The sequence below is a fragment of the Zalophus californianus genome, chromosome 1, assembly GCF_009762305.2.
Source record: "Zalophus californianus isolate mZalCal1 chromosome 1, mZalCal1.pri.v2, whole genome shotgun sequence".
Lineage (NCBI taxonomy): Eukaryota > Metazoa > Chordata > Mammalia > Carnivora > Otariidae > Zalophus > Zalophus californianus.
The window spans coordinates 203,206,685-203,231,824 of record NC_045595.1 but is presented as its reverse complement, the minus strand read 5'-3'; the positions used below and the strand labels follow the sequence as shown (position 1 = coordinate 203,231,824).

At 45.7% G+C, this 25,140-nt stretch overlaps 1 protein-coding gene across 2 annotated transcripts in view; it reads left to right on the top strand.

The window, feature by feature from the left end:
• Positions 1–4,956: 4,956 nt before the first annotated feature.
• Positions 4,957–25,140, top strand: part of URB1 (URB1 ribosome biogenesis homolog) — a 64,606-nt gene continuing 44,422 nt past the window's right edge. Inside the window, exons 1-9 of one of the 2 annotated variants that reach the window (XM_027585852.2) lie at positions 4,957–5,198; positions 7,733–7,872; positions 8,929–9,080; positions 10,059–10,191; positions 15,129–15,225; positions 17,256–17,341; positions 18,818–18,943; positions 21,113–21,237; positions 24,795–24,990. In XM_027585852.2, the coding sequence (XP_027441653.2) occupies positions 5,057–5,198; positions 7,733–7,872; positions 8,929–9,080; positions 10,059–10,191; positions 15,129–15,225; positions 17,256–17,341; positions 18,818–18,943; positions 21,113–21,237; positions 24,795–24,990 (1,197 nt within the window). In that variant the 5' untranslated portion in view covers positions 4,957–5,056. The remainder of the gene's footprint in view (positions 5,199–7,732; positions 7,873–8,928; positions 9,081–10,058; positions 10,192–15,128; positions 15,226–17,255; positions 17,342–18,817; positions 18,944–21,112; positions 21,238–24,794; positions 24,991–25,140) is intronic. The other variant, XM_027585851.2, reaches the window with a different exon arrangement.

The window sequence follows — 25,140 nt, the reverse complement described above, 5'->3', positions numbered from 1 at the left end:
TTGTTTTCAATTTTTCTTGATTTCTGATAAAAGTATTTTAAGCTATAAATTTTCCACCTAGTACTATGCCTCCACAGATTTTGCTATATAAAGTGTTCGTTTTGGTGTGCCTGTGTGGCTCAGATGGCTAAACATCCACCTTTGGCTCAGGTCATGGTCCCAGGGTCCTGGGATCGAGCCCCACGGCGGGCTCCTGGCTCAGTGGGGAGCCTGCTTCTCCCTCTGCCCCTGCCTCTCCCCCTGCTCATTCTCTTTCTCTCTCTCTAACGAATAAATAAAATCTTCAACAATAAATAAACAAATAAATAAAGTCTTCATTTTGCTGCATTCCAAATCTTTCATAACTTTTCATATGCTTTCCAAGGATTACTTGGAAAGCTTGTAAAAGTTTTCCCCCCGTCCCAGACTTATGGGATTTGAAAAAACCTATCCTCATTATCAAGGTTAAATTTTATTGCTTGGTGGTCAGAGAACATGGTCTGTAAATGTTGATTTTTTTTTTTAATTTATTGGGGCCTCCTTTTTGGCCTAGAATGTGGTCAATTTTTATCACTTTCATACTATTTCAAAAGAACATATGTTCTCTGTAGGTATAAAGTTCTATTACTGTCTATCCATTTGAATAGTTTGTTACTCAAATTTTCTATATTTTCTCACATTTCTGTGCAATGATAAGATGGTAGGCTGGTTTCCATAATATCCTTGAAATTTATCATCTGATATTTTACTGTCTAAACTAGGTATGGAACATTTTGCTGTTCAAAGAATAGGGCTGTCAATTCAATAACCTAGTATTTTGAGTGGTCTGGTCTAAGACCCTCATCACCAACATAATACGTATTTATTGAGGACATGACTCTTGTAGGTATTGTCCTAGCAGGACCAGTACATACTTCCTGAATGGATTTAGAAGTATATTTTTAAAAATTGAGTCATGCCTCCCAAATGTAAAATGTAACATGCGGGATAAGGGCTGGAATTCACACACAGATTCACGCACGATGTTCAGAAGCTCCTCTCGTCCCGGTCCATGCCCTCCTCATTTCCCACCACCCTCGCTCCCATTCCCATTCGATGTCACAACTCCTAGAAATTCATCTTGGGGGTTGTGATCTCTGAGTGTCCTCTTTTAAAGTACAAAAATATTTTCACGGGTTGGCTATAAATCACTATTATTCTCCAAAATTGAACGGTGAATTTATCAGATTTCTCTATTTCCTGGTGGCTGGCTAAAAATACTTTTGCAAGGGAACAGGTTATGGAGAAAGGATGGAGAAGAAGGAGGACTAGCATAGGGAGGGGGCCGCAACAAGGAATACTCCTGAAGGACATTCTCCGGGGAGATGAGCTCAGGGACAGCTGCCGCAGCTGGGGCTTTGGGAAGATGGGGGCAGCAAGAAGGTGCTATGCAAGCAGGTGTGGAGAAGTAGGTGAGCAGAGACTGGACTTGGGAGTTTCAGGAAGACAAATTTCATCTATGTCAGGGTTTTTTTTTAGTATTTTATTTATTTATTTGAGACAGAGAGAGCACAAGCAGGGAGGAGGGTCAGAGGGAGAGGGAGAAGCAGACTCCTTGCTGAGCAGGGAGCCCAGGACCCTGAGATCATGACCTGAGCCGAAGGCAGATGCTTAACAGACTGAGCCATCCAGGGCCATGTCAGAATTTTTATCAAGACGGGCCTTGCACTTACAGCTCTTTATTCCATATTGGACAGGAGGGCAACATTTTCTACTTTTCTTCTTCAGAGAAGAAGGCAAATTTTATGCTTGTTTTCCTCTCTGCTTCACTGTCACTTCAGTAAGAAGCCCCCAGTGATCTAACCTGGATCATACTAGTGCGATGTGTCTATTTGTCAAATAATTCATTTGCAATTACCAGAAGGCCCTAGAACATATCATCTTGGGGTCTTGGCTGAATTCTTTATTGCTATTGAGCTTGCCAGGGGTGTCATATTCTCAGGGATGTTGTGAGTCCCTTGGGGGTAGGTATACTGTGTTACACTTTTTTGAATCTATTACAGCTGGTTGTATCATGCAATGCACATAGCAAATATTGGTGGATATTGGTATTTTATTGACTTGAATTGAGGAACTGTAGGTTTACTTACCTTTTCTAGCCTATGGGCACTGTGTCTGTCACCTGAGTCATAGTGACTGTCTTTGAAAGAATACTTCATTTTGCTCACTGCTAAGCAAGCCGATGATGGAACTGTCTTGATCTCAGTACGGGCCACACCAAAACATCAACCACCAAAGAGATAAAAACTTGCATCAGAATGAAGAAATTCCATTTCTCCTCTCTATGTGACTGCATTAGCAAGCTGTTATCCAGATGAAATAATATAGGGTAAGCCAACTTGATAACTTTTTCTTGTGTACAGCAATGTACACCTCTCACCTTGAGTGTCTGCAATAAACATGCTTTAATACGAACTTGTTATGGGCTCTGATTCAGTTTCTCCTTTTACCCCTTTCCAGAATTTGAAATTAAACTTATAAGATTGAAACAGGGATGAACACACACACACTTAACAGTGGTGTGGTGACTAGAGGTGAATTGGTTGGATATTAGAAGTTGGACACTTCCCTTGGCTAATTCACCGCAGTCCAGGGGCCAGTTCATAAGCTCGTAGACTCAAAAACCTGCATCCTGAGGCTTTTTGATCCAAGAGAAAACCTTTTAGAATAGACTGACATTAACCAAGACATTTACCTATTCAACAAATATATATTGAAATGTGTGATGTACCAAATCTGTTCTAGGTGGTAAAAATGGCACACAGAACTTTGTTTTGTGTCATTATAGAGTGCACATTTTAAGAAAGGAGTTTGACAAGCAAATGAATATCTAATATCACCAGTAGGTAATTAAAGGCAATAAAGGAAAATAGAGGAGGATAAGAAGAAGGGGAGACATGGATAGGAAGAGCCCACCTGAAAGTATGAGTCATGTGAGGTCCGGGTAGAGTTTCAGAGGAAACAGCAAGTGCAAAGACTCCCAAGTGGATACCAACTTAGAACATCATGAAAACAGTGGTAAACATCAATAGACCAGAATGTTCTTTGGGGCAAATCACACCCTTTCTCTCCATGCAGACCTTTACTATAGTAGAGAGCCATGTCACTACCTGGGAGTTGTTTGGTAAGCCTGATATCTGAACAAGTGGGGTTAGCTAACTGGCATCAATGATTCATGGCATCAGGCTGAGTCTGAAGCATCCAGCCGTGCTCCTGAGCCATGCCTCATTAGACATATCTCTGGATAAGGCTGGGATGGGCAGGGACAACCTGTTTCTTTGTTTTTAAACTGAGGACAGTAACTGGGGTTAGGATAAATTGGATGAGTGGTTCCAACACTTATTAGCTGGGTAATACTGGCAAGTTCCCTCACCCTCTTTAAGTCTTTGTAAAGAGAGATGATGATTTGCCCAAGGTCACACAGGCAGAAACTGAATACAGGGCTTTTGATTGTTTCTTACCTTTCCCTGCTGCCTCTTTGGTCCACCCTGATTGTAAACAAAGTTGGTGGTTCGCAATTAACCACAGAAGAGAACCAATGTGGATAATTAGAGTTAGGTCTCTGTCTCTACTAATAGGAGTATTGCCCTTTACAGCTTGAATTTTGAGCATATCCTTGTCTCTTAATACTGCTGCATCAGCTCTAATCTGCCATAGGAATCTCTCCATCTGAACTGCCCACAACATAGGCATTTCCACAGGTGCCATTGTCCTGCCAGGTCTGAGGTTCAGGGTCAACACCCCGGGCTTTTTCTACTAGAGACTCTAAATCCCAAAGGCCACAAAAGGCCACATCCATGGATGCTCATTACACATCTGTTTACAGAACACAAGACAGTATTACCTCAGACTAGGAGACAACCTCATGGAGAATTCCAGGAATCATCAAATTACTCATTTAATGAGCTGGTTCATGATTTATTTGAACACATAACCAAGTATTGATGAAGTCGTATTAAGAAATGGACCAGTCTGTTTTTACTCATTCATCTAAATCTCTATTTTATTGCAAAGCATTTTATGTGGCTCTCAAGTCATTGACATCTTACAAAACACAGGACTTTATTTCCCGTCAAAGCAGTTTTTCATACACTGCATCACTTTCTCAGTTCAGGGCAGCCCCGGAGACTAGGAAAGGCTGGCTCCGCTGGCTCCATTTCAAGGATGGGAACTTAGATGTGGAAGCCGCTGCACTGTCCAAGAAGGGTTTTCCAGAAGTTACGTGTCTCCTCGTACCTGCTTGGCCAGAAGGGTTCACGTCCTCCCATCATTTTGGGGAAGCCCGAGATGGAGGCCAGTGTGGGGCTGTACCCCACCAGACAAGCCATCTGGTTCGGGCTGTGACACAGGGCGGGGTCAGAGTTAGGGGCACCCGCACGACCCTCGGCCCAGGTGCTCGAGGGAGGACCTCCCGCCCCAGACGGCCTGGAATTTAGCCAGGGGCATCTACCCTCCCGGCCAACCCTCAGGGCTTCAAATAGGCAAAGCATCGAATCCCATTGCTTGTCAAGCAAGTTCTTCTACTGGCAGCGTCAGGGCACCTTCAAGTCAAGAAGTGATCTAAGTGTGCAGCCGCGACGCCCCGAGCTCGCGCCCTCGGGGAATGGAGGCCCCTGGGGCTCTACCTGCCGAGGACCCTCGGGAGGGCTGCCGGGGACTGGTGGGCTCCTCCTCACTGCGGCCGGGTGGGATTGCCGTGGGGCGTCCGCTCGTCCTGAGATGCGAGCGAGCCAGCGGGGACGCCACAAACAGGAGAAAACTCGGGGCTCAGAGCCAGCGCCACCTCCACCTCCCCTCCAGCTAACCCGCTTCCGGGCCTCCAGCTCTCCCTTTAGGCCTCGCTCCGCCCCAGGCCCCGCCCCTTCCGCCAGCCCCGGCCCCTGCACCCTCGTCCTGGGCCCCGCCCCCCGCGTGAGGCCCCGCCCCTTCCGGCGCACGTGTAGGTCCGGGGCACGCAGAGGAGCTTCACCGGTTTCCGCGCGTCGGTTTCCCGGGTCTGCAAGTGTGTGGATCCCGGTGCGCCGTTGCGCTTTCGGCCATGGGGGTCCCCAAGAGGAAGGCTCCGGGCGGCCAGGACGGCGCGGCTTCCCGCGCCGGCACACCCAAGCGGGCCCGCGCTGAAGAGCTCACGGGCGTGCGCTTCAAGGCTCAGCTGCGGGACCCGCAGGGCGCCGAGCCGGGTGAGTGCGGGGCAGGCCGGGGCGGAGAGCACGTGCGAGCGAGGCGGGTCCCGGCCGCGCCCCTGTGCCAGGCTCAGCCTTCCTCTGCAGCTGTTCGGTCCCGAGCTACAGAGCCGGGCCTTCCGATTTGCAGACGGGGAAACCGAGGCCGCGGTGCTCGGGCGTCCTGGGTCCCGGGCGGCCGGGGCCGCTGTAGGGCCGCGCGCTGCACTTACTTGCCCTGGGCTGTCAGCGACGGCCGGAGGGCCCACCTTGCTCGGTTGTGACAGTTCCACGCGACTGCACGCCTCCCTTGGCCGGGCAGCATCCCTCAGCAGGTTTTTAAAACCTCTTTATTGCAGTTGTTAGGGAAACAAATACCTTCACACAACGAACGGTATTTAGCGAGTCTCAACCGTGGGTCAGCTCGGAGCTGCTCAGTGAGGCAGTTTGCTACTTCTGTGGTTGTCAGCGCTATTTTCAATAGCTTTGACCCTCCAGCACTCAGGCTGATCTGATGACATGTAATAAGCTACCGCATGAAGCCCCACAAGGACTTGTCAGTTGACCAGGATTAGACTAGTGACTAAGATGGAGCAGATTCTATAATTTCACTTTCTGAAAAGCGTGATCACCCTTCTTCAGAGCTTCTTGTAATCCATTAGAAAGTATGTAGGTTATGAGGGGAAAAAAACGCAATTGAATATGCTAGTATGGGGAGACACTGGTGCTCTGTCAAAATAAAACAATAATAGTGTCTCTCAGGTTAAAGAGATTATTAAGCTGATGGCCAGAATATTCCCAGGTAATAATTTGTCTTCCATACATTTTGCTTTTAAACATTTGATGTCTGCAACTGACAGCCAGTGCTATGAAGATGATACCTGTTTTAGTGCAGAATTATACATTTCATTGATTCATTCGTTATTTACCAGGGGCTATTATTTGCTAAGTAGAGATAAAATGATGAGTAAAAAATCAGACATGGGCACTGCCATTATGGGGCATATGCGTAGCGAAGTGGGGAAGACAGATATCAATCAATAAAATCACATAGGAAGAGTTCTAAGTACCAGTCCTCCGAAGGAGAGATACCTGGTGTCTTCCAGCCTCAGACCTAATCTGGGAGATCAGAGAAGTCTCCCCAGAGGAAGTGGCTTTTCAGTAGAGTTGTAGGATGGGGTAGGAACAGGGACAGGTACCTTTGTGGCAGAAGAAAGAGCATGCTTAATTATTTAAAAGATCGTGTTCATGTACATATTCATGGTTTTGCTCAGAGAGCTGCCTGGCATTCGGGTGCTGCATTTGAACAGGTGTCCCAAGGAAACTCAGGTTGACAGGAGATGGGTACAGAAGAAGTAGTTGGAAGATGTGGCAAAGCTGAAGTCAGAGGGTGACCGGTAATCCCTTGAATGAGGTGGTATTGCATTTGTGTTTGAATCTGATCTCTGTCTTGGATTCTCTTTCCCTGTTGATGTGTTCTCATAACATCCTGTGATGAGATCTCCTGACGGAAAAATCAGGGAGGTGGAATTGGCAGGTGTTGTTTTCATCGAGGCATGAGGAAAGGCTTATTGTTATTTTTGTGTTGTTTTTGCCCACCTTTATTGAGATATTATTGACATAACTGATAGAAGTTTAAGGTGTACAGTGGGATAAGGACACACATATACTGTGAAGTGATGACCACAATAAGCTTAGTTAATGTGTCCATCCCCTCACATAATTACCATTTTTGGTGTGTGATAGCATTCAGGATTTATGCTCTGCATAACTTTCAAGTATATAATACAGTACTGTTAATTATAGTCACCATGCTCTGCATTAGATCCCCAGAACTTACTCATCTTATTATTTTTTAAAGTAAACTCTACCCCCAATGTGAGGCTCAAACCCACGACCCCGAGATGAAGAGTCACATGCTGTACCTGCTGAGCCAGCCAGGCCCCCCAGAACCTACTCATCTTATAGCTGGAAGTTTGTACCTTTTGACCAACACTTCCCCATTTCCCCCACCCCCCTAGCCGCTGGCAACCACCATTCTGGTCTCTTTTTCTATGAGTTTGGCTCTTTTAGGTTCCCCATGTAAGTAGAACATACAGTATTTGTCTTTCTTTAACTTATCTTGCTCATTGCCCTCAAAGGTCCGTACATGTTGCAAAAAGCAGGATTTCCCCCTTTTCAGGCTGCATAATATTCCATTGTATATAGATCTATATAGAGATCTAGATATGCCATGTTTTCTAGACCCAGAGGGTGCCTAGGAGTAGATCGATGGCAGCTTCAGGGAGAATCACTGCATCAAGAAGGGTTGGGTTCTCAAGCAGTTGCTTTGAAAGTTATTGCCCGCCCCCTCACTGGAGATAGAGAAAGGACTGTGTCAGAACCCTCGATGTCCCTGTCTCCACATTGCTGCTGTGTTCTCCCTCTCAGTAAGTGGCAGTTCCAGTCACGTGGATGCTCCTGCCGGAAATCCACCTCTGTCACTGTGGTGGTTTGTGATTGTTGCTCAGGAGACGGTCCTTGTTAACATTTGAACATTACTCTTATTTCAGCCTTGGAAGCATTTGTCACTATTGCCAAGAAGCTACCTCGAGAAGACGTGTATGATGTTGTGGAAGGGTACATAAAGATTTCTGTGGAGTGTGCTGAGATTTTCCAGCTCCTGAGTGGGGAGAAGCGACCTGAAAGTGAAGTATGTTACTCCTTACCCGGCTTGCTGAAGAGGAGGACAAGTTTATATGCCACTATTGTGTTGAGCTTGATGGAGAGAAATGTGATGGAAATTTCTAGCACATTACCAGCTTTCTAGAGAAGACAATGCTTTGTGCCTATGCTGTAGGAATACATTCAGTTTTGCGCCATGACTTTTTACAGCATTTTAGTGGAAAGCGCTAACCTCATATTAGTGAATGATACCAGAAGGAAGGATCATAGATTCTTAATCTGAATGCACTTGGTTTTGACATGGGTTGTTTTTAAGTAATCTCTGAACCCAACATGGGCCTCGAATTTACAGCCCCAAGATCAGGAGTCGCACGCTCTACTGACTGAGCCGGCCAGGCACCCCCTTGACGTGGTTTGTTTTAACAAAAAGGAAATAGGTAGAAACCACGTGTCGTGGTTGCAGACACAAACTTGAGTTGACTCTGGTTTTCTGGTTCCAAAGAGGTTCAAAATTTGGGATATTTATGAACCTGTTGAGATCTCAGGGTTATTGCTGTAAGGCTGTAGACCCAAATATCCCCAAAGCAGTGAGGCCTGGTCATGAGTAGAAATTTCTCTTTTCATTTCATTTTGTGTAATTGTAAGCAAGCAAGCCTCTATTTATTTATTTATTTTTATTTTTATTATTTAAGATTTTATTTATCCATTTGACAGAAACACAGTGAGAGAGGGAACACAAGCAGGGGGAATGGGAGAGGGAGAAGCAGGCTTCCTGTGGAGCAGGGAGCCCAATGCGGGGCTCAATCCCAGGACCCTGGGATCATGACATGAGCCGAAGGCAGACGCTTAATGACTGAGCCACCAAGGCGCCCAAGCAAGTCTCTATTTAGCTGGACTATGGGAGCAAGACTAATTTCAGAGCCTGGGGTCTGCGGAGCCACCTGCCAAGCTGTCACCTTCCTGCCTTTGGCTCAGGATCTGTTGAAGGTTTTAAAGTGACTGTGGCTAAGACAAAAGGAACATATGTACAGAGGGGAAAAAACAAATGAGCTGATTTGTAAGCATTTCAATTCTGTCTTTACAGATGCTATTAATATTTCAAGTTTTTGAGGCTATACTATTGCGGACAGCAAGTGATCTTTCCCATTTTCATGTTGTGGGGACCAACATTGTGAAAAAGCTAATGAATAATCACATGAAGCTCATCTGTGAGTCCCTGTATGCCTCGGGCTACAGGTAAGTTGCCCTGTGGCAGGACTAGCCGTGGGCTCGGTCTGCGTTCAGCTGTCCATGAGCGCACTTGACCTTCCCTCCACTCAAAGCAGAGCTGAGCGGTTTCCAAGGCCATCGGGGCTGTGGCTCTGCCCCTGCCACCCCTGTTGACCAGCCCCTCGCTGTCGCTGACTCCTAATGTGCGTCCTTCTCACTCCTGCCCTGCCGTTCTTGCTGTCGTGGGAACCTTTGACTGCAGACATCCTTTCCATTGCCCATCCTTCTGCCCCAGTGGCTCTTCGTGATTGGCTCTCCCTCCCTCCCTCTCCGCTTCAGGACTCCGTGGCGTGGAAGTGTCATCCCTGAGAGGCCTTGTTTCACCACCCCCCCATCCACTGTCACTTTCTGTCCATTAGCTTGTGGACAGAAGTATCTGTTTGTAGATCTGTTAGTGTAGCTTGACATTTGATGTAATATTCCATGTCAGTCTGCTGACTGCTTCCCTCCGCTAGAGTGCAAGGTGCACGCAGGTGGGGGCCTTGACTGTTCTGGAAGGTGCAGTCTTCCTCCACCTAGAAAGGTGCCTGGAGTGTGGTGGATGCACAGTAAACCATGGATTCCAGGTGGCTGTGGAAAGGAAAGGCAGCTGAGAGCTTGCTCTTGGAGATGCGCACCGTGAAGAAGTCATCCCCTGCACCCTGCCTCTGCAGGGGATGAGCTGCGGGTCTCCCGGGTACAGGGCGATTTACTGGAGAGAGAAACTGCCATCCTCTTTGTATCATATTTTGTATGCTTGGAGCCTTTTCAGACTCAGTTTTTAAGGTTTATTTGGAGATTTTGTTAAGTTGTGTTTTTTTGTTTTTGTTTTTGTTTTAAAGCTTGTCTGCATGTCTCTTTCCTTCCTTTTTCTGCCTGGGGGATAGCAGACTACACAACCAGGAGCGCAGCTGGCTTTGTGCTTCAGCTGTTCTTGACATGCCTGATTTTTTCGTCCCTGTGCAGGATGGCCCGAGCCTGTCTGAACCTGATGGCCGCCATGGTGACCCAGGGTCCTGAGGCCGCCAGGGATGTCTGCAGCCATTTTGATTTGAATAAAAAGACCTTGTACACCCTGGCGACCAAGAGGGGTTCCAAGGTGAGGAGTTCTGAGCGTTTCATACTTCCTGTGTATTTCCTTTCCCTTTGGAGGGCCGTAGTGGTTTGTTTGTCATCCTTTCTCTGGCCTTGGTGCTCACGTGGGTGAAGTAGAAGGCCAATGTGTGCGGAAACGCGTGGCAGAGCCTGAACGATGGGGACATCCGAGGACAGTTTCTCTGGGGGCCCAGCATTGCGGTGTTTGGCCTGTGAGCGTCTTCACGGAGTAAAGGAAATAACCCGTGTGTGCCTTGTGGCATGGAGCCTGTGGGGCGTCCCAGCCCTGTTCCTATTCTGTCCACTTCGGAGAAAACTCTCGGAAGTTTAAACCAGTGACATCATCAAAGAGGACATTTATGGCTTTTTTTTTTTTTTTTTAAGATTTTATTTATTTGACAGAGACACAGCGAGAGAGGGAGCGCAAGCAGGGGGAGTGGGAGAGGGAGAAGCAGGCCTCCCGCCGAGCAGGGAGCCCGATGTGGGGCTCGATCCCGGGACCCTGGGATCACGACCTCAGCCAAAGGCAGACGCTTAACGACTGAGCCACCCAGGCGCCCCCATTTATGGCTTTTTAATGTGTCCCATGTCTCCCGTCAGTAAGTCTTGTCATGAGTAGGTGCTGGATTGTACCAAAGAGAATGGAAGTGTGAATGGTTTTCAGGAGAGCTGTTACTAAAAAAAAGTTCCCGGGTGGCTCTAGAAGTTTCACTTGGGTTTAGAAAGGTTCTTGAGGAGAAGGCACAAGTTGGAGGACTCGGAAGCTGGAGAGAGGTGCCATGGGCCACCTGTAGGTTGTCTCAGGCCTCCCTGCTGGCGCTGCCGTGCCGGGAACAGCCAGGGCTGCCTTCTCCATGCCCCCTTCCCGAGCACAAACAGCACACCGACAGTTAACCAACCTGTCTGCCGAGGTGGAGAAGCACGGGAGCGTAATTTACTCCTGCACCCTGGCCTCTCACTCTTTGGGGAAATGCATGAGTTTCCACACCGGCAGGTAATAGACTGGAGGTTAATCACAGTATTACCAGGTAACTTTTCTGGCTCTGTGAGGTTGGCCCAGTGTTGAGGGTTTTCCTGGCACGACAAATAAGGTGTTCTTCTGAGGAAAAAAATTCCAGGTCTTAGTGTCTTATGGATACTCTTCTTTATTATCGTGAGTTATTTACATACTATGAATGTGTCAACAAATTCCATTCATTGGGTAATGGCTGCTGACGTTTAAATGTGTTTCTAATAAAAAGAATTTACGTGCTGTTTGCACACTAGGGCAAATGTCATGGTTCTTTGGTCTTCCTTGGCAATCAGCCTGTCAGTGATCAGATTCGCTTCCCATTTCCACCCCGTCTCTCTTGACCTCAACCAGCTCGGTCCTGTAAGTAAAATATGTCAGTACCCCGGACCACCCACCAAGACACAACGGGGGAAGGCCCAGCGCAGGCTCCCCTGCCTGAGCCCCGGCTGCAGGCTGTGTGCGCGCGCTGCCTCACCTCAGGGTCCTCTTGGCAAGTTATATTTTCATCTCCTTGATCTGTAAAATGGGAGATGTTGTCAAGACGAAAGTGTTTTTACTTTATGGTGTACCTTAAATATTTTGTTGTGGGAAATGATTTTTAGGCATTAAATTTTTTTTCCCATACAGGAACGTTAGGGACGTTAAAAAATAGCAGCACAGAGAACCCGTCCTCCAGCTGCAGACATGGTCTCCTCTGCCACGTTTTTGGTTTGTTTGGGGACAGTCGAGTATAGCGGATCCCACATCTGAACCATATTCCCTTATGCATATTTCAGTGTGTACCTCTAACAGAAAGCAACCTTGTAAAACACAGAACCACAGTACCATCCCTGCACGTGATACTGTTCATAACTCTTAATATCACCGATGCCCAGTTTGGTCTCAAGTTTTTCCCACTATCTCTGAAGTGTCTTTACACTTCGTGGTTCAAATCAGGATCCAAACAGAGGCTACATATTGTGTTTGGTGGGTCTGTTAAATTTCTTCATGTCGGCAGCGTTTTCTCTCACCATCCCCCCCCACCTTTCTTTTCATGCCATTTAGTTATTGTTGGATATCTAGATCTGTTTTTTTTTAATAAGTGTGTTTTAACATTTTGGAGGGAATTATTAAAGCCTCATAAAGAGAGAGGATTATGGTTCTCTTTCGTCCAGCCAAAGAAAGCACTGTTCATATCATTTGCCAAAAAGCAGTTCTACCAAATATGTTTTGGTCTATTTTAGACCGTGTTTTGCAGAACAAGCCATAAAGAGTTCAGGATGGTTTCTTCCTGGGGTAATAGCACTGTGAAGTCACAGGGTAGGAATGAGGAGTAGGCGTGTGACCCTCTTGCCTTTGATGGAGCTTGCTGGAGATGGAGGGCAGAGGCCCAGGGGACAGCGAGGAGCTGTCTGGCCAGGAGGATGAGCGGGATGCGTGGCCGTGGCTGCTTGGAGTGGGGCGGGTGCTGTGTCTTGGGCGTCTTGGTTTGTTCACAGTGTTGGGAACCTGAAACCTGGGGTTGGCTGCGATATCCAAGATGGATAGCAGGAGGTGAGGACTACATTCCATGTCAGTTCAAGACTCGTTGCTGGGGGGACCCTTGAGGGGATCTAGTCCCAACTGCTGTGTATAAGCAGGATGGAAAGGTCTAGAATGGCACGTAACTGGGACCTGCATTCCAGGGCCCTGACTTCCAGTACTTAAGTGGACAAAACCCCTCCCCAAAACTTGTAGAGCCTTTCTAACTAGCTAGCAAAGCACAGAACCTAATTTAGTCTTCCCAGGCAAGTTTTGGCATCATACCAGCATTCTTTTGAAACACGAGGCATACGTAGATCAGGATAACAAGTTAACTGCTTGTATTAGTTGACATGTTTCTTCCAATGAGAAGGCATCCACATAGCATGGGAGCAGTGGTTACTTTAAGCTTCCTGAGGACAGGGACAACATCTTAGTCATCTTTGTGTCCTCTCTGGGCCTGAGATTATGGCATCTTGAATATAATTGGTGTTTGAACAGGATTGAATTGGTGAGTTTTAAAGGCACTGAAACGTTGCTGGTACTCTGAGGAAATGCAGCTCATTTTCAAGGCTTTAGTGACCATTGTACCCAAATTCCATATTGTGAGGAAGTCCGCAGAGTAGTCCCCAGAATGGGGAGGATAGTTTTGAGCTCTTAGTGCTTTTGGAATAAACCAGCATTGGTCTGATGAGGTCTTGCTGAACTGCTGTGGGGCATGGATGGAGGTGTAGACCCATGAATAGAGTCAGTGTGCAAGGCCTCCATCCAGATGTTGCAGAGCGTGGTCAGGTGGCCTTTCCCTTCTCCCTGAGAAACATACACCTAATAAAACAAGGCAATTAATTAAATACTCAATGTAGAGGCCTAAGCGGTTCCAAGTGTGGTCCTTGCATCTTGAGAACAAGTGAAATGAAAAGGCCTGGAAGCTCTGAGAAGAAAACACTTCTCTAAAGTCAGACATAAAGTCGCACGTGCAGCAGTATGTTTGTACAGTTATTTCATACTTTGTAATTCTAGGACGTACTCACTTAGTAGCTGTGTGGCCTTGAATGAGTTTTTAAAAACCTCTGTTTCCTCATCTGTAAAATGGGTATAGAAGGCATCTCCACTTCAAGTTGTTATAAGGAGTAAATGAAGTCACAGATGTGCAGCCTTTGACTTGGTGTCTGACGTATAGTAAGTGCTCAATAAATGACATTGATCTCCTCCTCCTCCTCACCACCGCCACAGTGCCACTACTAAATGGAATGGAACTATCTGGAAGGCCGACTTCTTAATCTTTTCCAGGCATCCAGGGCAATAATTCTCCATGGTATTAACTTAGTTCTTGGCAGCAAATTAAGGTATCTTTGGAATAACTAAAGTAGGGAAGAGAGTACAGTTGAAGCAGTGGAGGACCCTAGCGCTGGTGCAGCCGATGAGCGGTGCACGTGACCGGCCACCGGGATGTGAAAATTACTGGGAGGGAAAGTTGGTCCCCACCACTTCCCCTGAGGTGTTGGTGACTGGTCATGGCCGGTGGGCCCTCCTTGAGGATGCCCACTATCCTGGGTCATGGCCGCGTCCTGCAGGACCCTGTAGATGGCAGTCGGGAAGGCCATGCTGGGTTTGTAATATGGCAGCATCTGGGCTTTGGTGTCTGGTGTGAATTTATAATACCTAATAAAACCCAGACGTCACCTCTTTGGTGTCAACAGAAGCAGAACTGGTCTTTCCATTGGCTCTGGATTTTCTGGATTTTCAAAAACGTGTATGATTTCACTGGCAAGTGAAGCAGATAGGATCTGGATGGGCAGAGAATCTTCTGCTCTATACCAAAGTGGTCCATAAACCACAAATGGTTGTGTATGACGGCAGAAGGGGACACAACTGTACTTCTCTCTATTAAGCAGTGAGCCATTATGCTGTTGCTTTTAAGCATAGTGGATGAAAATCGGTATTTCAGAGAGACACGTTGATAGGTTTTTTCTTTACTTTTGGCCCATTTCTTGACATTTGTCTTTTTTTAGAGAGGGGGAGGGGTAGAGGGGGGCGAGAGGGAATCTTAAGCAGGCTCCACGCCCAGTGCAGAGCCCAGTGGTGGGCTCTATCTCATGACCCTGAGATCATGACCTGAGCGCAGCTCTCACGAGTCAGACACTTAACCGACTGAGCCACCCAGGCGCTCCATACTTTTGTGTTTAGAAACAGCTTGAAAGAGAAAGAAAAGTAGAGCAGAAGATGGAGGGAAAAGAGCAAAGAAAAAAACCCCATGTTCCCACAGAGAGATGACTGCAGGTTTTAGACTCAGCCTTCTGATGGCACAAGCCCCAAGGCCTCGGTGCCACTGGGATGGGAGGAGCGTGTGAGCCTCGGCGTCCCTGCTTCCGGGGGCGGGCGACGGGGTGTGCATACGCAAGTGACACGCGGTCTCCTTCGCCCCCCAGGGCGTGCATGATGTCCGGCTGGCCTACATCCAGTTTGCCCTTTCCTTTCTGATCGCTAGTGATGACAGCACGATAGTGCAAGTGCTGGAGTTGAAAGGTAGGTGCGCCTCTTTGTCTCGTAGCAAAGCCTGATTGCAGTTGGTTTTTGGAAAGTGTCCCGCAAAGCATTTTTCCCAGGTTGAAAAAACTCTACAGCTTTTGCAGCCGCTGCATGCATGAGCATGAAGGATGCATGTGTGCAGTTTGGAGGTGGCTAGTCAGCATGAACAGAGGTATTCCTGCTCTGCTATCTGGAATGCTAAGCAATGTCCTAACAAAGGATGGATACAGACTTCAGAGACTCCTGCTCCAGAACCCGCACAGATATGTAGCCCTGGCTACCTGGCCTTCTTTAGTAATGAAGAAATAAAGTTTAATTCCTTCAATATCTTTGCCGTGTGTTACCAGAATATCACGATTAGAGCTTCAGAGAATGGCAACCGGACCACCTTCTGGTGGCTGTCACCCTAGAGCCAGGCTTGGCATAGTTTAGGCTGTTAGGGCCACTTGTATTTTATCAACAGCTTCAGTAAGACAGAGAATGGCAGCCCAGACCACACTTAGCACATGGCAGTCGTTCGGTACGATCCCCCAGAATCAAGCCCCGTCTGCAGGTGGGGAGCAGTTCCGTGTCCCTGCTGGAGATCTGGGAGTTGTTGGAGGGACGGCGTGGTGCCTGTGGCCCTGTGCAGTCAAGTCTCCAGCCCGTCCCTCACCTCCCCCAGTGGGGGAGACCTGAGCTCTCTCCAGATGACTGCTAGGGACCATTTAAGAACAGGGTGTGGGTGCTGGTCACCCTGTATGTCGTCAGCCCTGATCCGTGCGGGGAGCCATGTTGCACTGGGGAAGCAGCCCCGTGGAGGAGACCCCTTCGTCGTGTGCCTTTCCTGCTTGTGGCCAGCTACCAGGACTAGGAGTCCTGCAGAATTCCCCTGGGTCATCTCCGCCATCTGGCCTTTAGTAAAGGACAGTGGTTTGGGGTTATTCATGGATACTACTAACGGGGCAGGGATGCACTTCAGTTCGTGTTTGGGCAAAGCATTTTGGCCATTTGCCTGACAACTTTAAAAAGGTTTGATCCAGCCATTTCATGTCTAGTCATTTATCCTAAGGGGAGAATTAAGGAGGTGAGTAGAGGTTTTCTTAGGGACTATTTTTTTCATGTTAGCTGAAAATTGGACGACTCCTGACTGTCCACCAACAAGGGATTGATTGCACAAACTGAGGACTAATCACAAGGCAGAGTGCAGCTATTAAAAATGGTGTAGAAATACACTTCCTGACATCAACCTTTTAAACGATATGTGATTGGGTATAAACTCAGTTGTAAAACTGTCAAGTATCCCATTTTATAAAAAGGTAAATGTAACACGATATGGATATATCAGAGGGTTAACAGTTAACTAGTGGCCCAGATGTTAACAGTGTTAGCCTCTGGGTAGTGGAGTCATGGATCCTTTCAGATTTCATTCTTTTGGTTTGTCTGGTATTTTCCAATTTTTCTTTTTTTGAGAATGAATTTGCTTTTGTAGAAAGTCAGTGTGCCCACTGAGCACCAATGGAGCGAGTGAAATTGTAATTGCCTTGATGTTTCTTCCCAGTATCACCAGTATATCGGTATATGGCATCAAGCTGTGGTGGCTGATTCCTTGGGGATTCAAAAGTATGAAAAGAAAGCAAACAGATCGTCCCGAATTCTGCCACCAGTCAATAAAATGATGACCATTGTTTAAAATACAACTAAGCCTAAGCAAAGAGAGACATTTAGCAAAATTGTGATCATACCCTACATTCAAATGGTTGATACAGAATTACTTTTATTTAAGCTAATGTGAGAAAAGGAAAGTAAAACAACCAAACTTCTGAACTTTTTTAATGGTTCTGTCGTTGTTTTACCTTTAGGTATTAATTTGCTATGTCATGAAGTGGTTATCCTACTGTGAACTCGTATAATTGAAAAAAGACAAAACAAAAAAAAAGGAAGAAAATGGCCTTGTGTGCTGTACCATTTTAAGAAGTAATGTTCTTGCATCTGTTCTCATGTTCAAAATATTTTTGAGTTTAATGCTTTGAACCTTTTACTTTCAGAATTTATTCCTTGCATTTTTAGCTCGGGCATAAAGGAAGACAGGATTTCTACTGTCAATATTTTGTTATCCACGCTGAAAACAAAGGTACATGTTTTTACTCAGTGTTCCTGTCGTTGGTCTTCTCCAGAGTTTGACAAGACCCTAGAGCTGTAATGGCTTAGGGCACATGGGTTGTTGTGTAGGTGGAAATGGAAAACCTTTTCTTAAGGCTGCCATATCATCACACCAGGAGAAAAGCTGTGGCTCACTATTTCACGGGAAGCCGTTGGATTAATTGTGAGCTGGAAATTACAGCTGCTCTTATTTAAACACCTAGCAAAATGTCATTTTGAATTACCTTGCACATTCTGCCTTTTGCAAGCATCTTGTAGAAATTTTAGAACCGGCTGAAAGAATCGCTGTCTTCCGTACAGAAGCAGCTTAAATGATCAGTTAGAAAAAGATCTTATGACCGTCCCAGCAGAAAAAGCTGTGAAAACCATGAACTGGCAGGCCACATAAAAATAACTAATTGGCATAGTATATTTAAAACTGGTTCTCAGCTGGGAGTGATTTTGTGCCCCCCCCACCCCCCACTGTGGGACATTCAGAAGTGTCTGGAAACATTTTTGGTTATCATAGCTGGAGAAGTACATCTGGCATCTAGTGGGTAGAGGCCAGGGATGCTGCTCAGCATCCTACAATGCACAAGACAGTCCCCTACAACAGTTATTTGTCCCAAAGTATCAGTAGTGCTGAGGTTGGAAACCCTGATTTATTAAAGTAAATACAAGTCATGAGATACAGGGTTTTTTTTGCCTATCAAATTAGCATTGACCTTTTAAAACAGTGATATTCAGTGCTAGCAAAGATGTTTTGAATGGGTACTTTTCTGGAGGAAGTGTTCGAGCAGGTCTGGCAGTATGTGTCAGAAGTCTTAAAAATGTTCCTAGACTTGGGGGTGGTGGGGGTTCCCTGAGAACCACCGAGGAAGCAAATTTGAAACACATACACCTGGGCCACATCCCCAGAGCTTCTGGGAGTGGGTCTGGGGGGAACTGAGAAATGGTGCCCCGTTTCCAAGCCTATAATCAGGAATGCGGGGGAGACTCTGTACAAGGATGCCGATGACAACCAGATGGGAAACAGCCCACTTGTACCCACCCGGGGAATGGTGAAATAAATTATGGTCACTCGCTGGCTAGAGTGATACTCAGCCGTCCAAAATGAGGCTCTAAAGGAGTTTTTAATGATGTGGGAATTCCAAGCTGATGTTATATAAGTAAAAGTGGGCAGAAAACTGTAAGTATAATCTCAGAGAGGCGAAAAACCCAAACCAAATGGTATGTACACGTACATATTATGTGCTGCGGGGCGGAGGGCTGAAAGGAAATGGCCGGGATGCTAACGGTGCGCACCCTAGGATGGCTCGAAGATTGCTGAAGTTTGCTTTTTTATGTTTTTCCTTTTTTTTGTGTGTCACACATTTTGCCATAGGCCTACATGATTTTTGTAATGAGGAAATACAAGAAACACTTAAAAATTACATTCCTTGAAATTCATTTGTTTTATTGTTTTCAGGTAGTTCACAATAAAAATATCACCAAAACCCAGAAGGTGCGTTTCTTTACTGGGCAGTTACTGAACCACATAGCAGCTCTTTACAGCTGGAATGGGATTGTTGACGTGAGCCTGGAAGATGTCAAGGTACAGTCCTGTTGGGTTTGAGTTGACCTCACTGTTAGCGTGTGGTCCTCACAGCTGGAGGCTGAGGAATCTACTCGCCTTAAAAAAAAAAAAAAAGTTCCCCCCATTTGATCTGTTTCTCTTGGCTTGTGGTTCTATTAATTCTCTGCTTAGATGAAATAGGATCTTTCAGATTTTATTTTTTTACAAGGTTTTTTTCTAATCTCTGAGGTATTATATTAGACTTTTTTTCCTAAAGAGAAAACTCTCACTCCCTTTAGCTGAGTAACACTCTGGTTCTCCCTGTGAGGCTTGCCCAGTAGATGTATGGTGTTGATCTAGGCTCTTTGGCTCTTTTTCTCCTCTCATTGACCTCCTGTTTTCCTTCTTTCCGTTCTTTTCCACACTAGCTTTTGGAATTTCAAGGCCTGTTCGTTTCACTTCAGGATCCTAAGTGTCTAGGAAAACCCCAATTTCCTCACCTCCTGACATGTGTAATTTATTCTGTAATAGTTCCTCAAGTGTTGAATTAGCTCGAGTTGACCCAAGGCTAGCGTACCTTTTAATCCTCCTCATTTTGATTTTCCTCAGGGTGTTTCTGAACATGGACTTGGCCAGAGTAGTGAAGGCTCAGACTTCCTGTGAACTTTACAGTAATTTACCTCTCAAGAGCCCTGTGTTTTACCTCCTTTTATCTCTGTGACTTGCCTCTGTCCTCTTGTTTTGAACATGTTTTGTAAGCCTCGGAGGCTTAATAAAAACACTCCCAAAAGTGGAATTTTATTCAAAAGAGCACGAGAAATTAAGTCATTCTTAAGCTTGTTTAAAAATACAGGTTTAAACTTGCCCCTCTTAAGCGTATTTTTAAATCTTTTTTTTTTTTTTTTTTAAATGGTTCTACTTTATAGGTGAGGACATTCAAATTCAGAGAGTTAGGTAATGCCCTCATCACTGGTTATGTTCTGGTGTCCAACCAGTAGCTGTCCGGGAGCCCATTAAGAGTTGCCTCATTAGAATAAAAACTGCTCCTGTCACCTAGGACAGTCCAGGGGATTTGGGAGCCCTGTGTCATTCAGGAAAGTACAGGGGTTTTAGCAGATCTCTGCCAGGAACCGGGGGTACAGACAAATTCATTTGACCCCTGAATTAGGCAGGGCTAGGGGTGCCAACCCCTGTGCAATCCAAAATCCATGTACAACTTCTGACTCCCCCCCCAAACTTAACTACTAATAGCCTACTGTTGACTGACAGACTTACCCATAACATAAACAGTCGATTCACCCATATTTTGTATGTTAGGTGTATTATATACTGTCTGGTTACGCTAGAGTAAGCTGGAGAAGAGTAAATGTCATTAAGGAAATCATAAGAGAAAATACATTTATAGGACTGTGCTGTATTTGTGGTAAACAATCCACAGAAGCAGAACTGTGCAGTTCAAACCTGTGTTGTTCAAAGGTCAACTGTATTTATTTCTTATTCATTCACAGTATCACAGCGCAAAAGCAAAGGGAAGCTTAGAAAAATGATTTTGTAACTGAAGTATAGGCTGTAAAGAGAGTCTCTTTAATATTGGGGATGCCGATACTGGCCTGCTCGGCGCTCGCTAACCCACTGCGGACCTCAGTTGTGCCATCCACAGTTTGCTCTTACGTGCAATGGGGCAATCACTTCTGTCCTGCCAGATGCACAGGGCGGCTGTAAAGATGGAATGAGAACCCTCATTGCCAAGTGCTTGGAAACAATAAGAAATGACATAAAATGTCCAGTTATCTGTAGTTTCTTGTTCCAGCAACTCCCTGTCTGTTCAGCGTTAAAAAGGAATACTTTCTTTTTTAATTCAGCTTATTTAAACCAAAACAAAAACAGTTCATCCATTTCTTTCATCACCACCCCCCACTCCTACCTCTGGCAACCACCAGTCTGTTCTCTGATCTATGAGCTTGTTTGTTGCTTTCTTAAATTTATTGTTCATTTAATTTATTTTGTCTTTTTAGAGTCCATGTATAAGAGAGTATTTTTTTTATCTTGATTGGTGTTTCTATTCTTTGTTTTTTTGAATGATACCAAGTGTTTAAAATGTTCTCTAAGTTGTCATTGGGTGCGTGGTATTGTCCAGTTTTTACTCTGTAGTTGTTACTGAGGCTTATGAACTTGAGATTTTCATTGAATTTCTAAAAACCCTCGTAGGCTTCTGCTGAGGATGCAGGGAAAACCATGGTGAGGGAGCTTGTTCACACCTTCCTGATGGATCTGTGCTGTTCGCTCAAGCACGGGATTAACTTTTATGACGCATCTCTCGGCACCCTCGGCAGGTAAGCAGTGCCCTCGTGAACCCCGCGCGGGTTCCTCAGCGGTCATCCCACATGTACGTGACTTCCTGGGGAAATCTATGGAGTAATGGAATTTTATTTTAGACCTTACGTACCTCATCTTAGGGATGAACATTTGTTGACCCAGAGAGTGGCTGCTCATTACGAGTCCTTGGGGCAAAGGGCTCAGGGCAACAGTGGACTTAGACACCCAGTAGGAGATGTCTCACCCAGCGAGGTGCCGTGGTTTCACTCGAGACTGTGACCATTGGCGGGGTCTGAGGATAAGTCGCACAGTCACCTTCACTGAGAGGGTGGGCCCCTTCGCGGGCCTCCACGCAGTCCTGAGGTGGGAGCCAGTGTTTTCCTGGTTTAGTGGCTGAGGGTGATAGGCACAGAGAGGTCGGGTCTCTCAGCCTGTGAGTGGCAGAGTGGCAGAGTTCAGATTTAAACCCAGGAAATCTGGTTCTAAACCCATCCTCGTAACAGTGAAATGGTTCTTCCTCTCCTCAAAGACAGCTGCTAATGAGCTAGGTTTTCACAATTTGGTTTTTTACAGTTTGTTTCATGTTTTTACATTTTGTTTATGGGGACATTTTCATCAGTAAGGAAATGAAGTCCACAGCTGATGGTTTAGATTATGTCCTTTTAGACTTTCTCTTTTGGTGTAACTGTAATACACATCCATGTTACTAGTTTTTAATAACCAAAATAGCCTACTGTTGGATTAATCAACCTGCTTTTTTGTCCCCATTGATAGTAAAAATGTTAGGTATATTTTCTGGTCATTGTCAGTAGCCATATATATATGTTTTAGCTTTTGTAGCATTTTATTATAAAGATACAGATGGTTTGATTTAGTTTCACCCAGGTAGGAGATGACTGATGCCTTCAGGATAGGATAATATGGTGGAAATTTTTCTCTCTCCTTGTGACTTGTTTTGATTCTGAGGTAATTATGAATTAACTTGCCACATCATTTTTTCCTTTTAACTTTGTTTTGGGATAGTGTAGTTTTTCTCTCATCAGCAAAAATCAGCTCACTTGCCTGCTAAAAGTAACAGCACACTCTTACAGTCTAATATAACACAATGCCTAAAACGTGTTTTTCCCCTTAAGTAAGACCTGTAAAATAGATCATTTGATGAGCATGTTTGAGTCACCTTGTGGGTGTAGGTCTGTTCAGATAAGCTTGTGGTTTATGTGTTTTTTGAAGCCAGGGGCAAAGGAAATGTTTGCCCTTAGGGGAGAGGAAGGGAATTTTGTTTGTGGGGCTGTGGATGGAAAGCTTTGAGAAAATTAAAGTGTATGGTTCCCCAGTGGTTGTAAGGCTCGTGCCTTCAGTCCATTCAGGGCTCCCTGCAGGTGTCACCACATTGGAGAGGCCTTCCCTGGCAGCCCTTTGCTGAAATAGCCCTTCCACTGTCACTGTCCTTTTGCCTGGCTCTTGCTTTTGACTGTGACTTATCGTCATCTTGCACATTTATTTATTTGCTTGTTCATCATCTGATAGACGAGAATCAGTGAGAACAGAGGACAGTGCCTGGCACGTAGCAGGTGTTTGAAAGTGAGGCATTCTAGTGTAGGCGGGACTTGGTAAACTTCTCTAAGGGAGAGGTAGTATTTAGGCTTGGTGTGCTGTAGAGTCTGTATTGTGAGTGCGCAACTGTGCCATCGTAGTACTGGCACAGCCACGGACGTAAACGAATGGGTGTGACTGTGTTCCAATAAAGCTTTATTTATAAAGACAGAGGGTGGGCCATAGTTTGCCAACCCCTGGTGTGAAGGTTAAGAGAGAAGATTCTGGAGTCAGCTCTGAGACCTCGACAAGTACTTCTCTCTGCCTCTCTTGCCTCATCTGTAAAATGGAAACAAAATCGGTATCCACCCCGGAGGGAGGTCAAGTGTGATAACTGCCTAGAGCAGTGGCCGGCACACGTTGCACACTGTGTATATAGAAATGTCATTCATTTTATGACATTGTTGACTGAAATAATGTGGATGTGTGTGGTATTTGTAGTGCACTTTGTAGATTTAGCATTGTGTTCATTTGGCGGCGCAAACTATTTTGCTCATGAAATTTTCATATTAGAAATTTTAAGCCTTTTTTTTTAAGATTTTATTTGAGAGTGAGAGAACACATGCGGGCATGGGGGGTTGGGCAGAGGGAGAGAGAGAAGCAGACTCCCTGCTGAGCAGGACCGTGGGATCATGACCTGAGCTGAAGGCAGACGCTTAACCAACTGACCCACCCAGGCGCCCCCCCAGATTTTAAGCTTTTTAGATTTCTGATCAAAATTGTACTCATTCAGTTTTTGAAAAAATTTTGTTATATGTAAAGCTGCATGTTGCATCTTAGTTTTGGTCAGTTTACAAGGGGGTACAGACAGTGAGGATCCCAGAAGCTATCAACATGGCATGCTTGTGGTAAACTCTGATTTTCTGGATCAGGGACAGGCAGATATGAAAAGTCATCCTTCCTTAGAAGGATCTGGGGGTAAACATGGAGTCCTCTGGGTTTGCCTATATAGATCCTGGGCTGGTTGCTTCTTTTCTGCAAGTTTTAATGTCCACAAGTTTTCCTGATTCTTCTTTTTATGATTTTATCCTTTTGAAAACTGCCCACTTTGGGACAAGTTTTTAGTATTTTCATACAGTAGATTTTTTTTTTCCTATATTAGCTTCTTGCAGTTAGAAGTTTGAAATAAATAGAATAAGTGGCAAGACTTTGTGCCATTTTGTTGCGTTTTAGAAATAATTTTGTGGCGGGGCGCCTGGGTGGTTCAGTCGTTAAACGTCTGCCTTCGGCTGAGGTCATGATCCCAGGGTCCTGGGATCGAGCCCCACATCGGGCTCCCTGCTCGGCGGGAAGCCTGCTTCTCCCTCTCCCACTCCCCCTGCCTGTATTCCTGCTCTCGCTCTCTCTCTCTGTCAAATGAATAAATAAAATCTTAAAAAAAATAATAATTTTGTGGCACTGTGGACTGTGGGGCAGTTCAGGAACACTTCATGTAAAAAAATCTTTTTAAAAGAAAAACGCATCTTCTGTATTTTTTATACTTAATGCTCACATATATATATTTATTTACATACTTGCTTTTTCATGTGTAGTTGGAGGAAAGAGGTCAGTAAAATCTCATGGGGAAATTCTGGGAGTGGATTTCTCCCTGAAGGTTTGGCCCTTTACATTAGCCTTGGCTCCTGGGCAGACTGGTAAGGTGGATGGGGTAGAGACAGAGTGGGTTTCTTCCTCCTCCTGAATGTCAAATGGAACTCAAGGGAGGGAAGGAGAGATGGAGAACAGGTCGAAGTAGAGACTTTTGAGCTGCTTAGAAATAGAGGAGTGAAATTCAAGCCCTTTGTTGGAGAGCGAGAGCCCCACAGACCATGAAAACACCCCACTTTGTGTCACAAGGGAGAGCCACAGGTGCAATTTGCCGGTCACTTGTGTTTCAACTGTTTACTGAGGGCGGTGTCGAGGAGCTGCATTATTACCCCGAGCTCTCAGGGCATTGTGAAAAATTCCCTGCAGACCCTTCTCTCCTCTCTTTCTCTGACAGAGGCGGGAATCTGACCCTCCTGCACTTCCTGTTGGGTTTGAAGACCGCCGCAGACGATGAGCTGGTGGCTGAGCTCGTGGTGAACATCCTCAAAGTGTGCCCGGACTTACTGAACAAATACTTCAAGGAAGTCACATTTTCCTTTCTCCCAAGAGTGAAGTCCACTTGGTCAAATAACATCAAACTGCTGAACAAGGTAACACCCTGGCTGTTCTGGAATGTGTTAGGTGGTGGGCCGAGTGTCAGGAGCTGTGGGATGGCAGCCAGGGAGAGAGAGTGACGTGCCCATGAACTTCAGGATGGAGAGAACTCCTTCAGCCATTCTTCAGGGGGTAATTTAGATCAT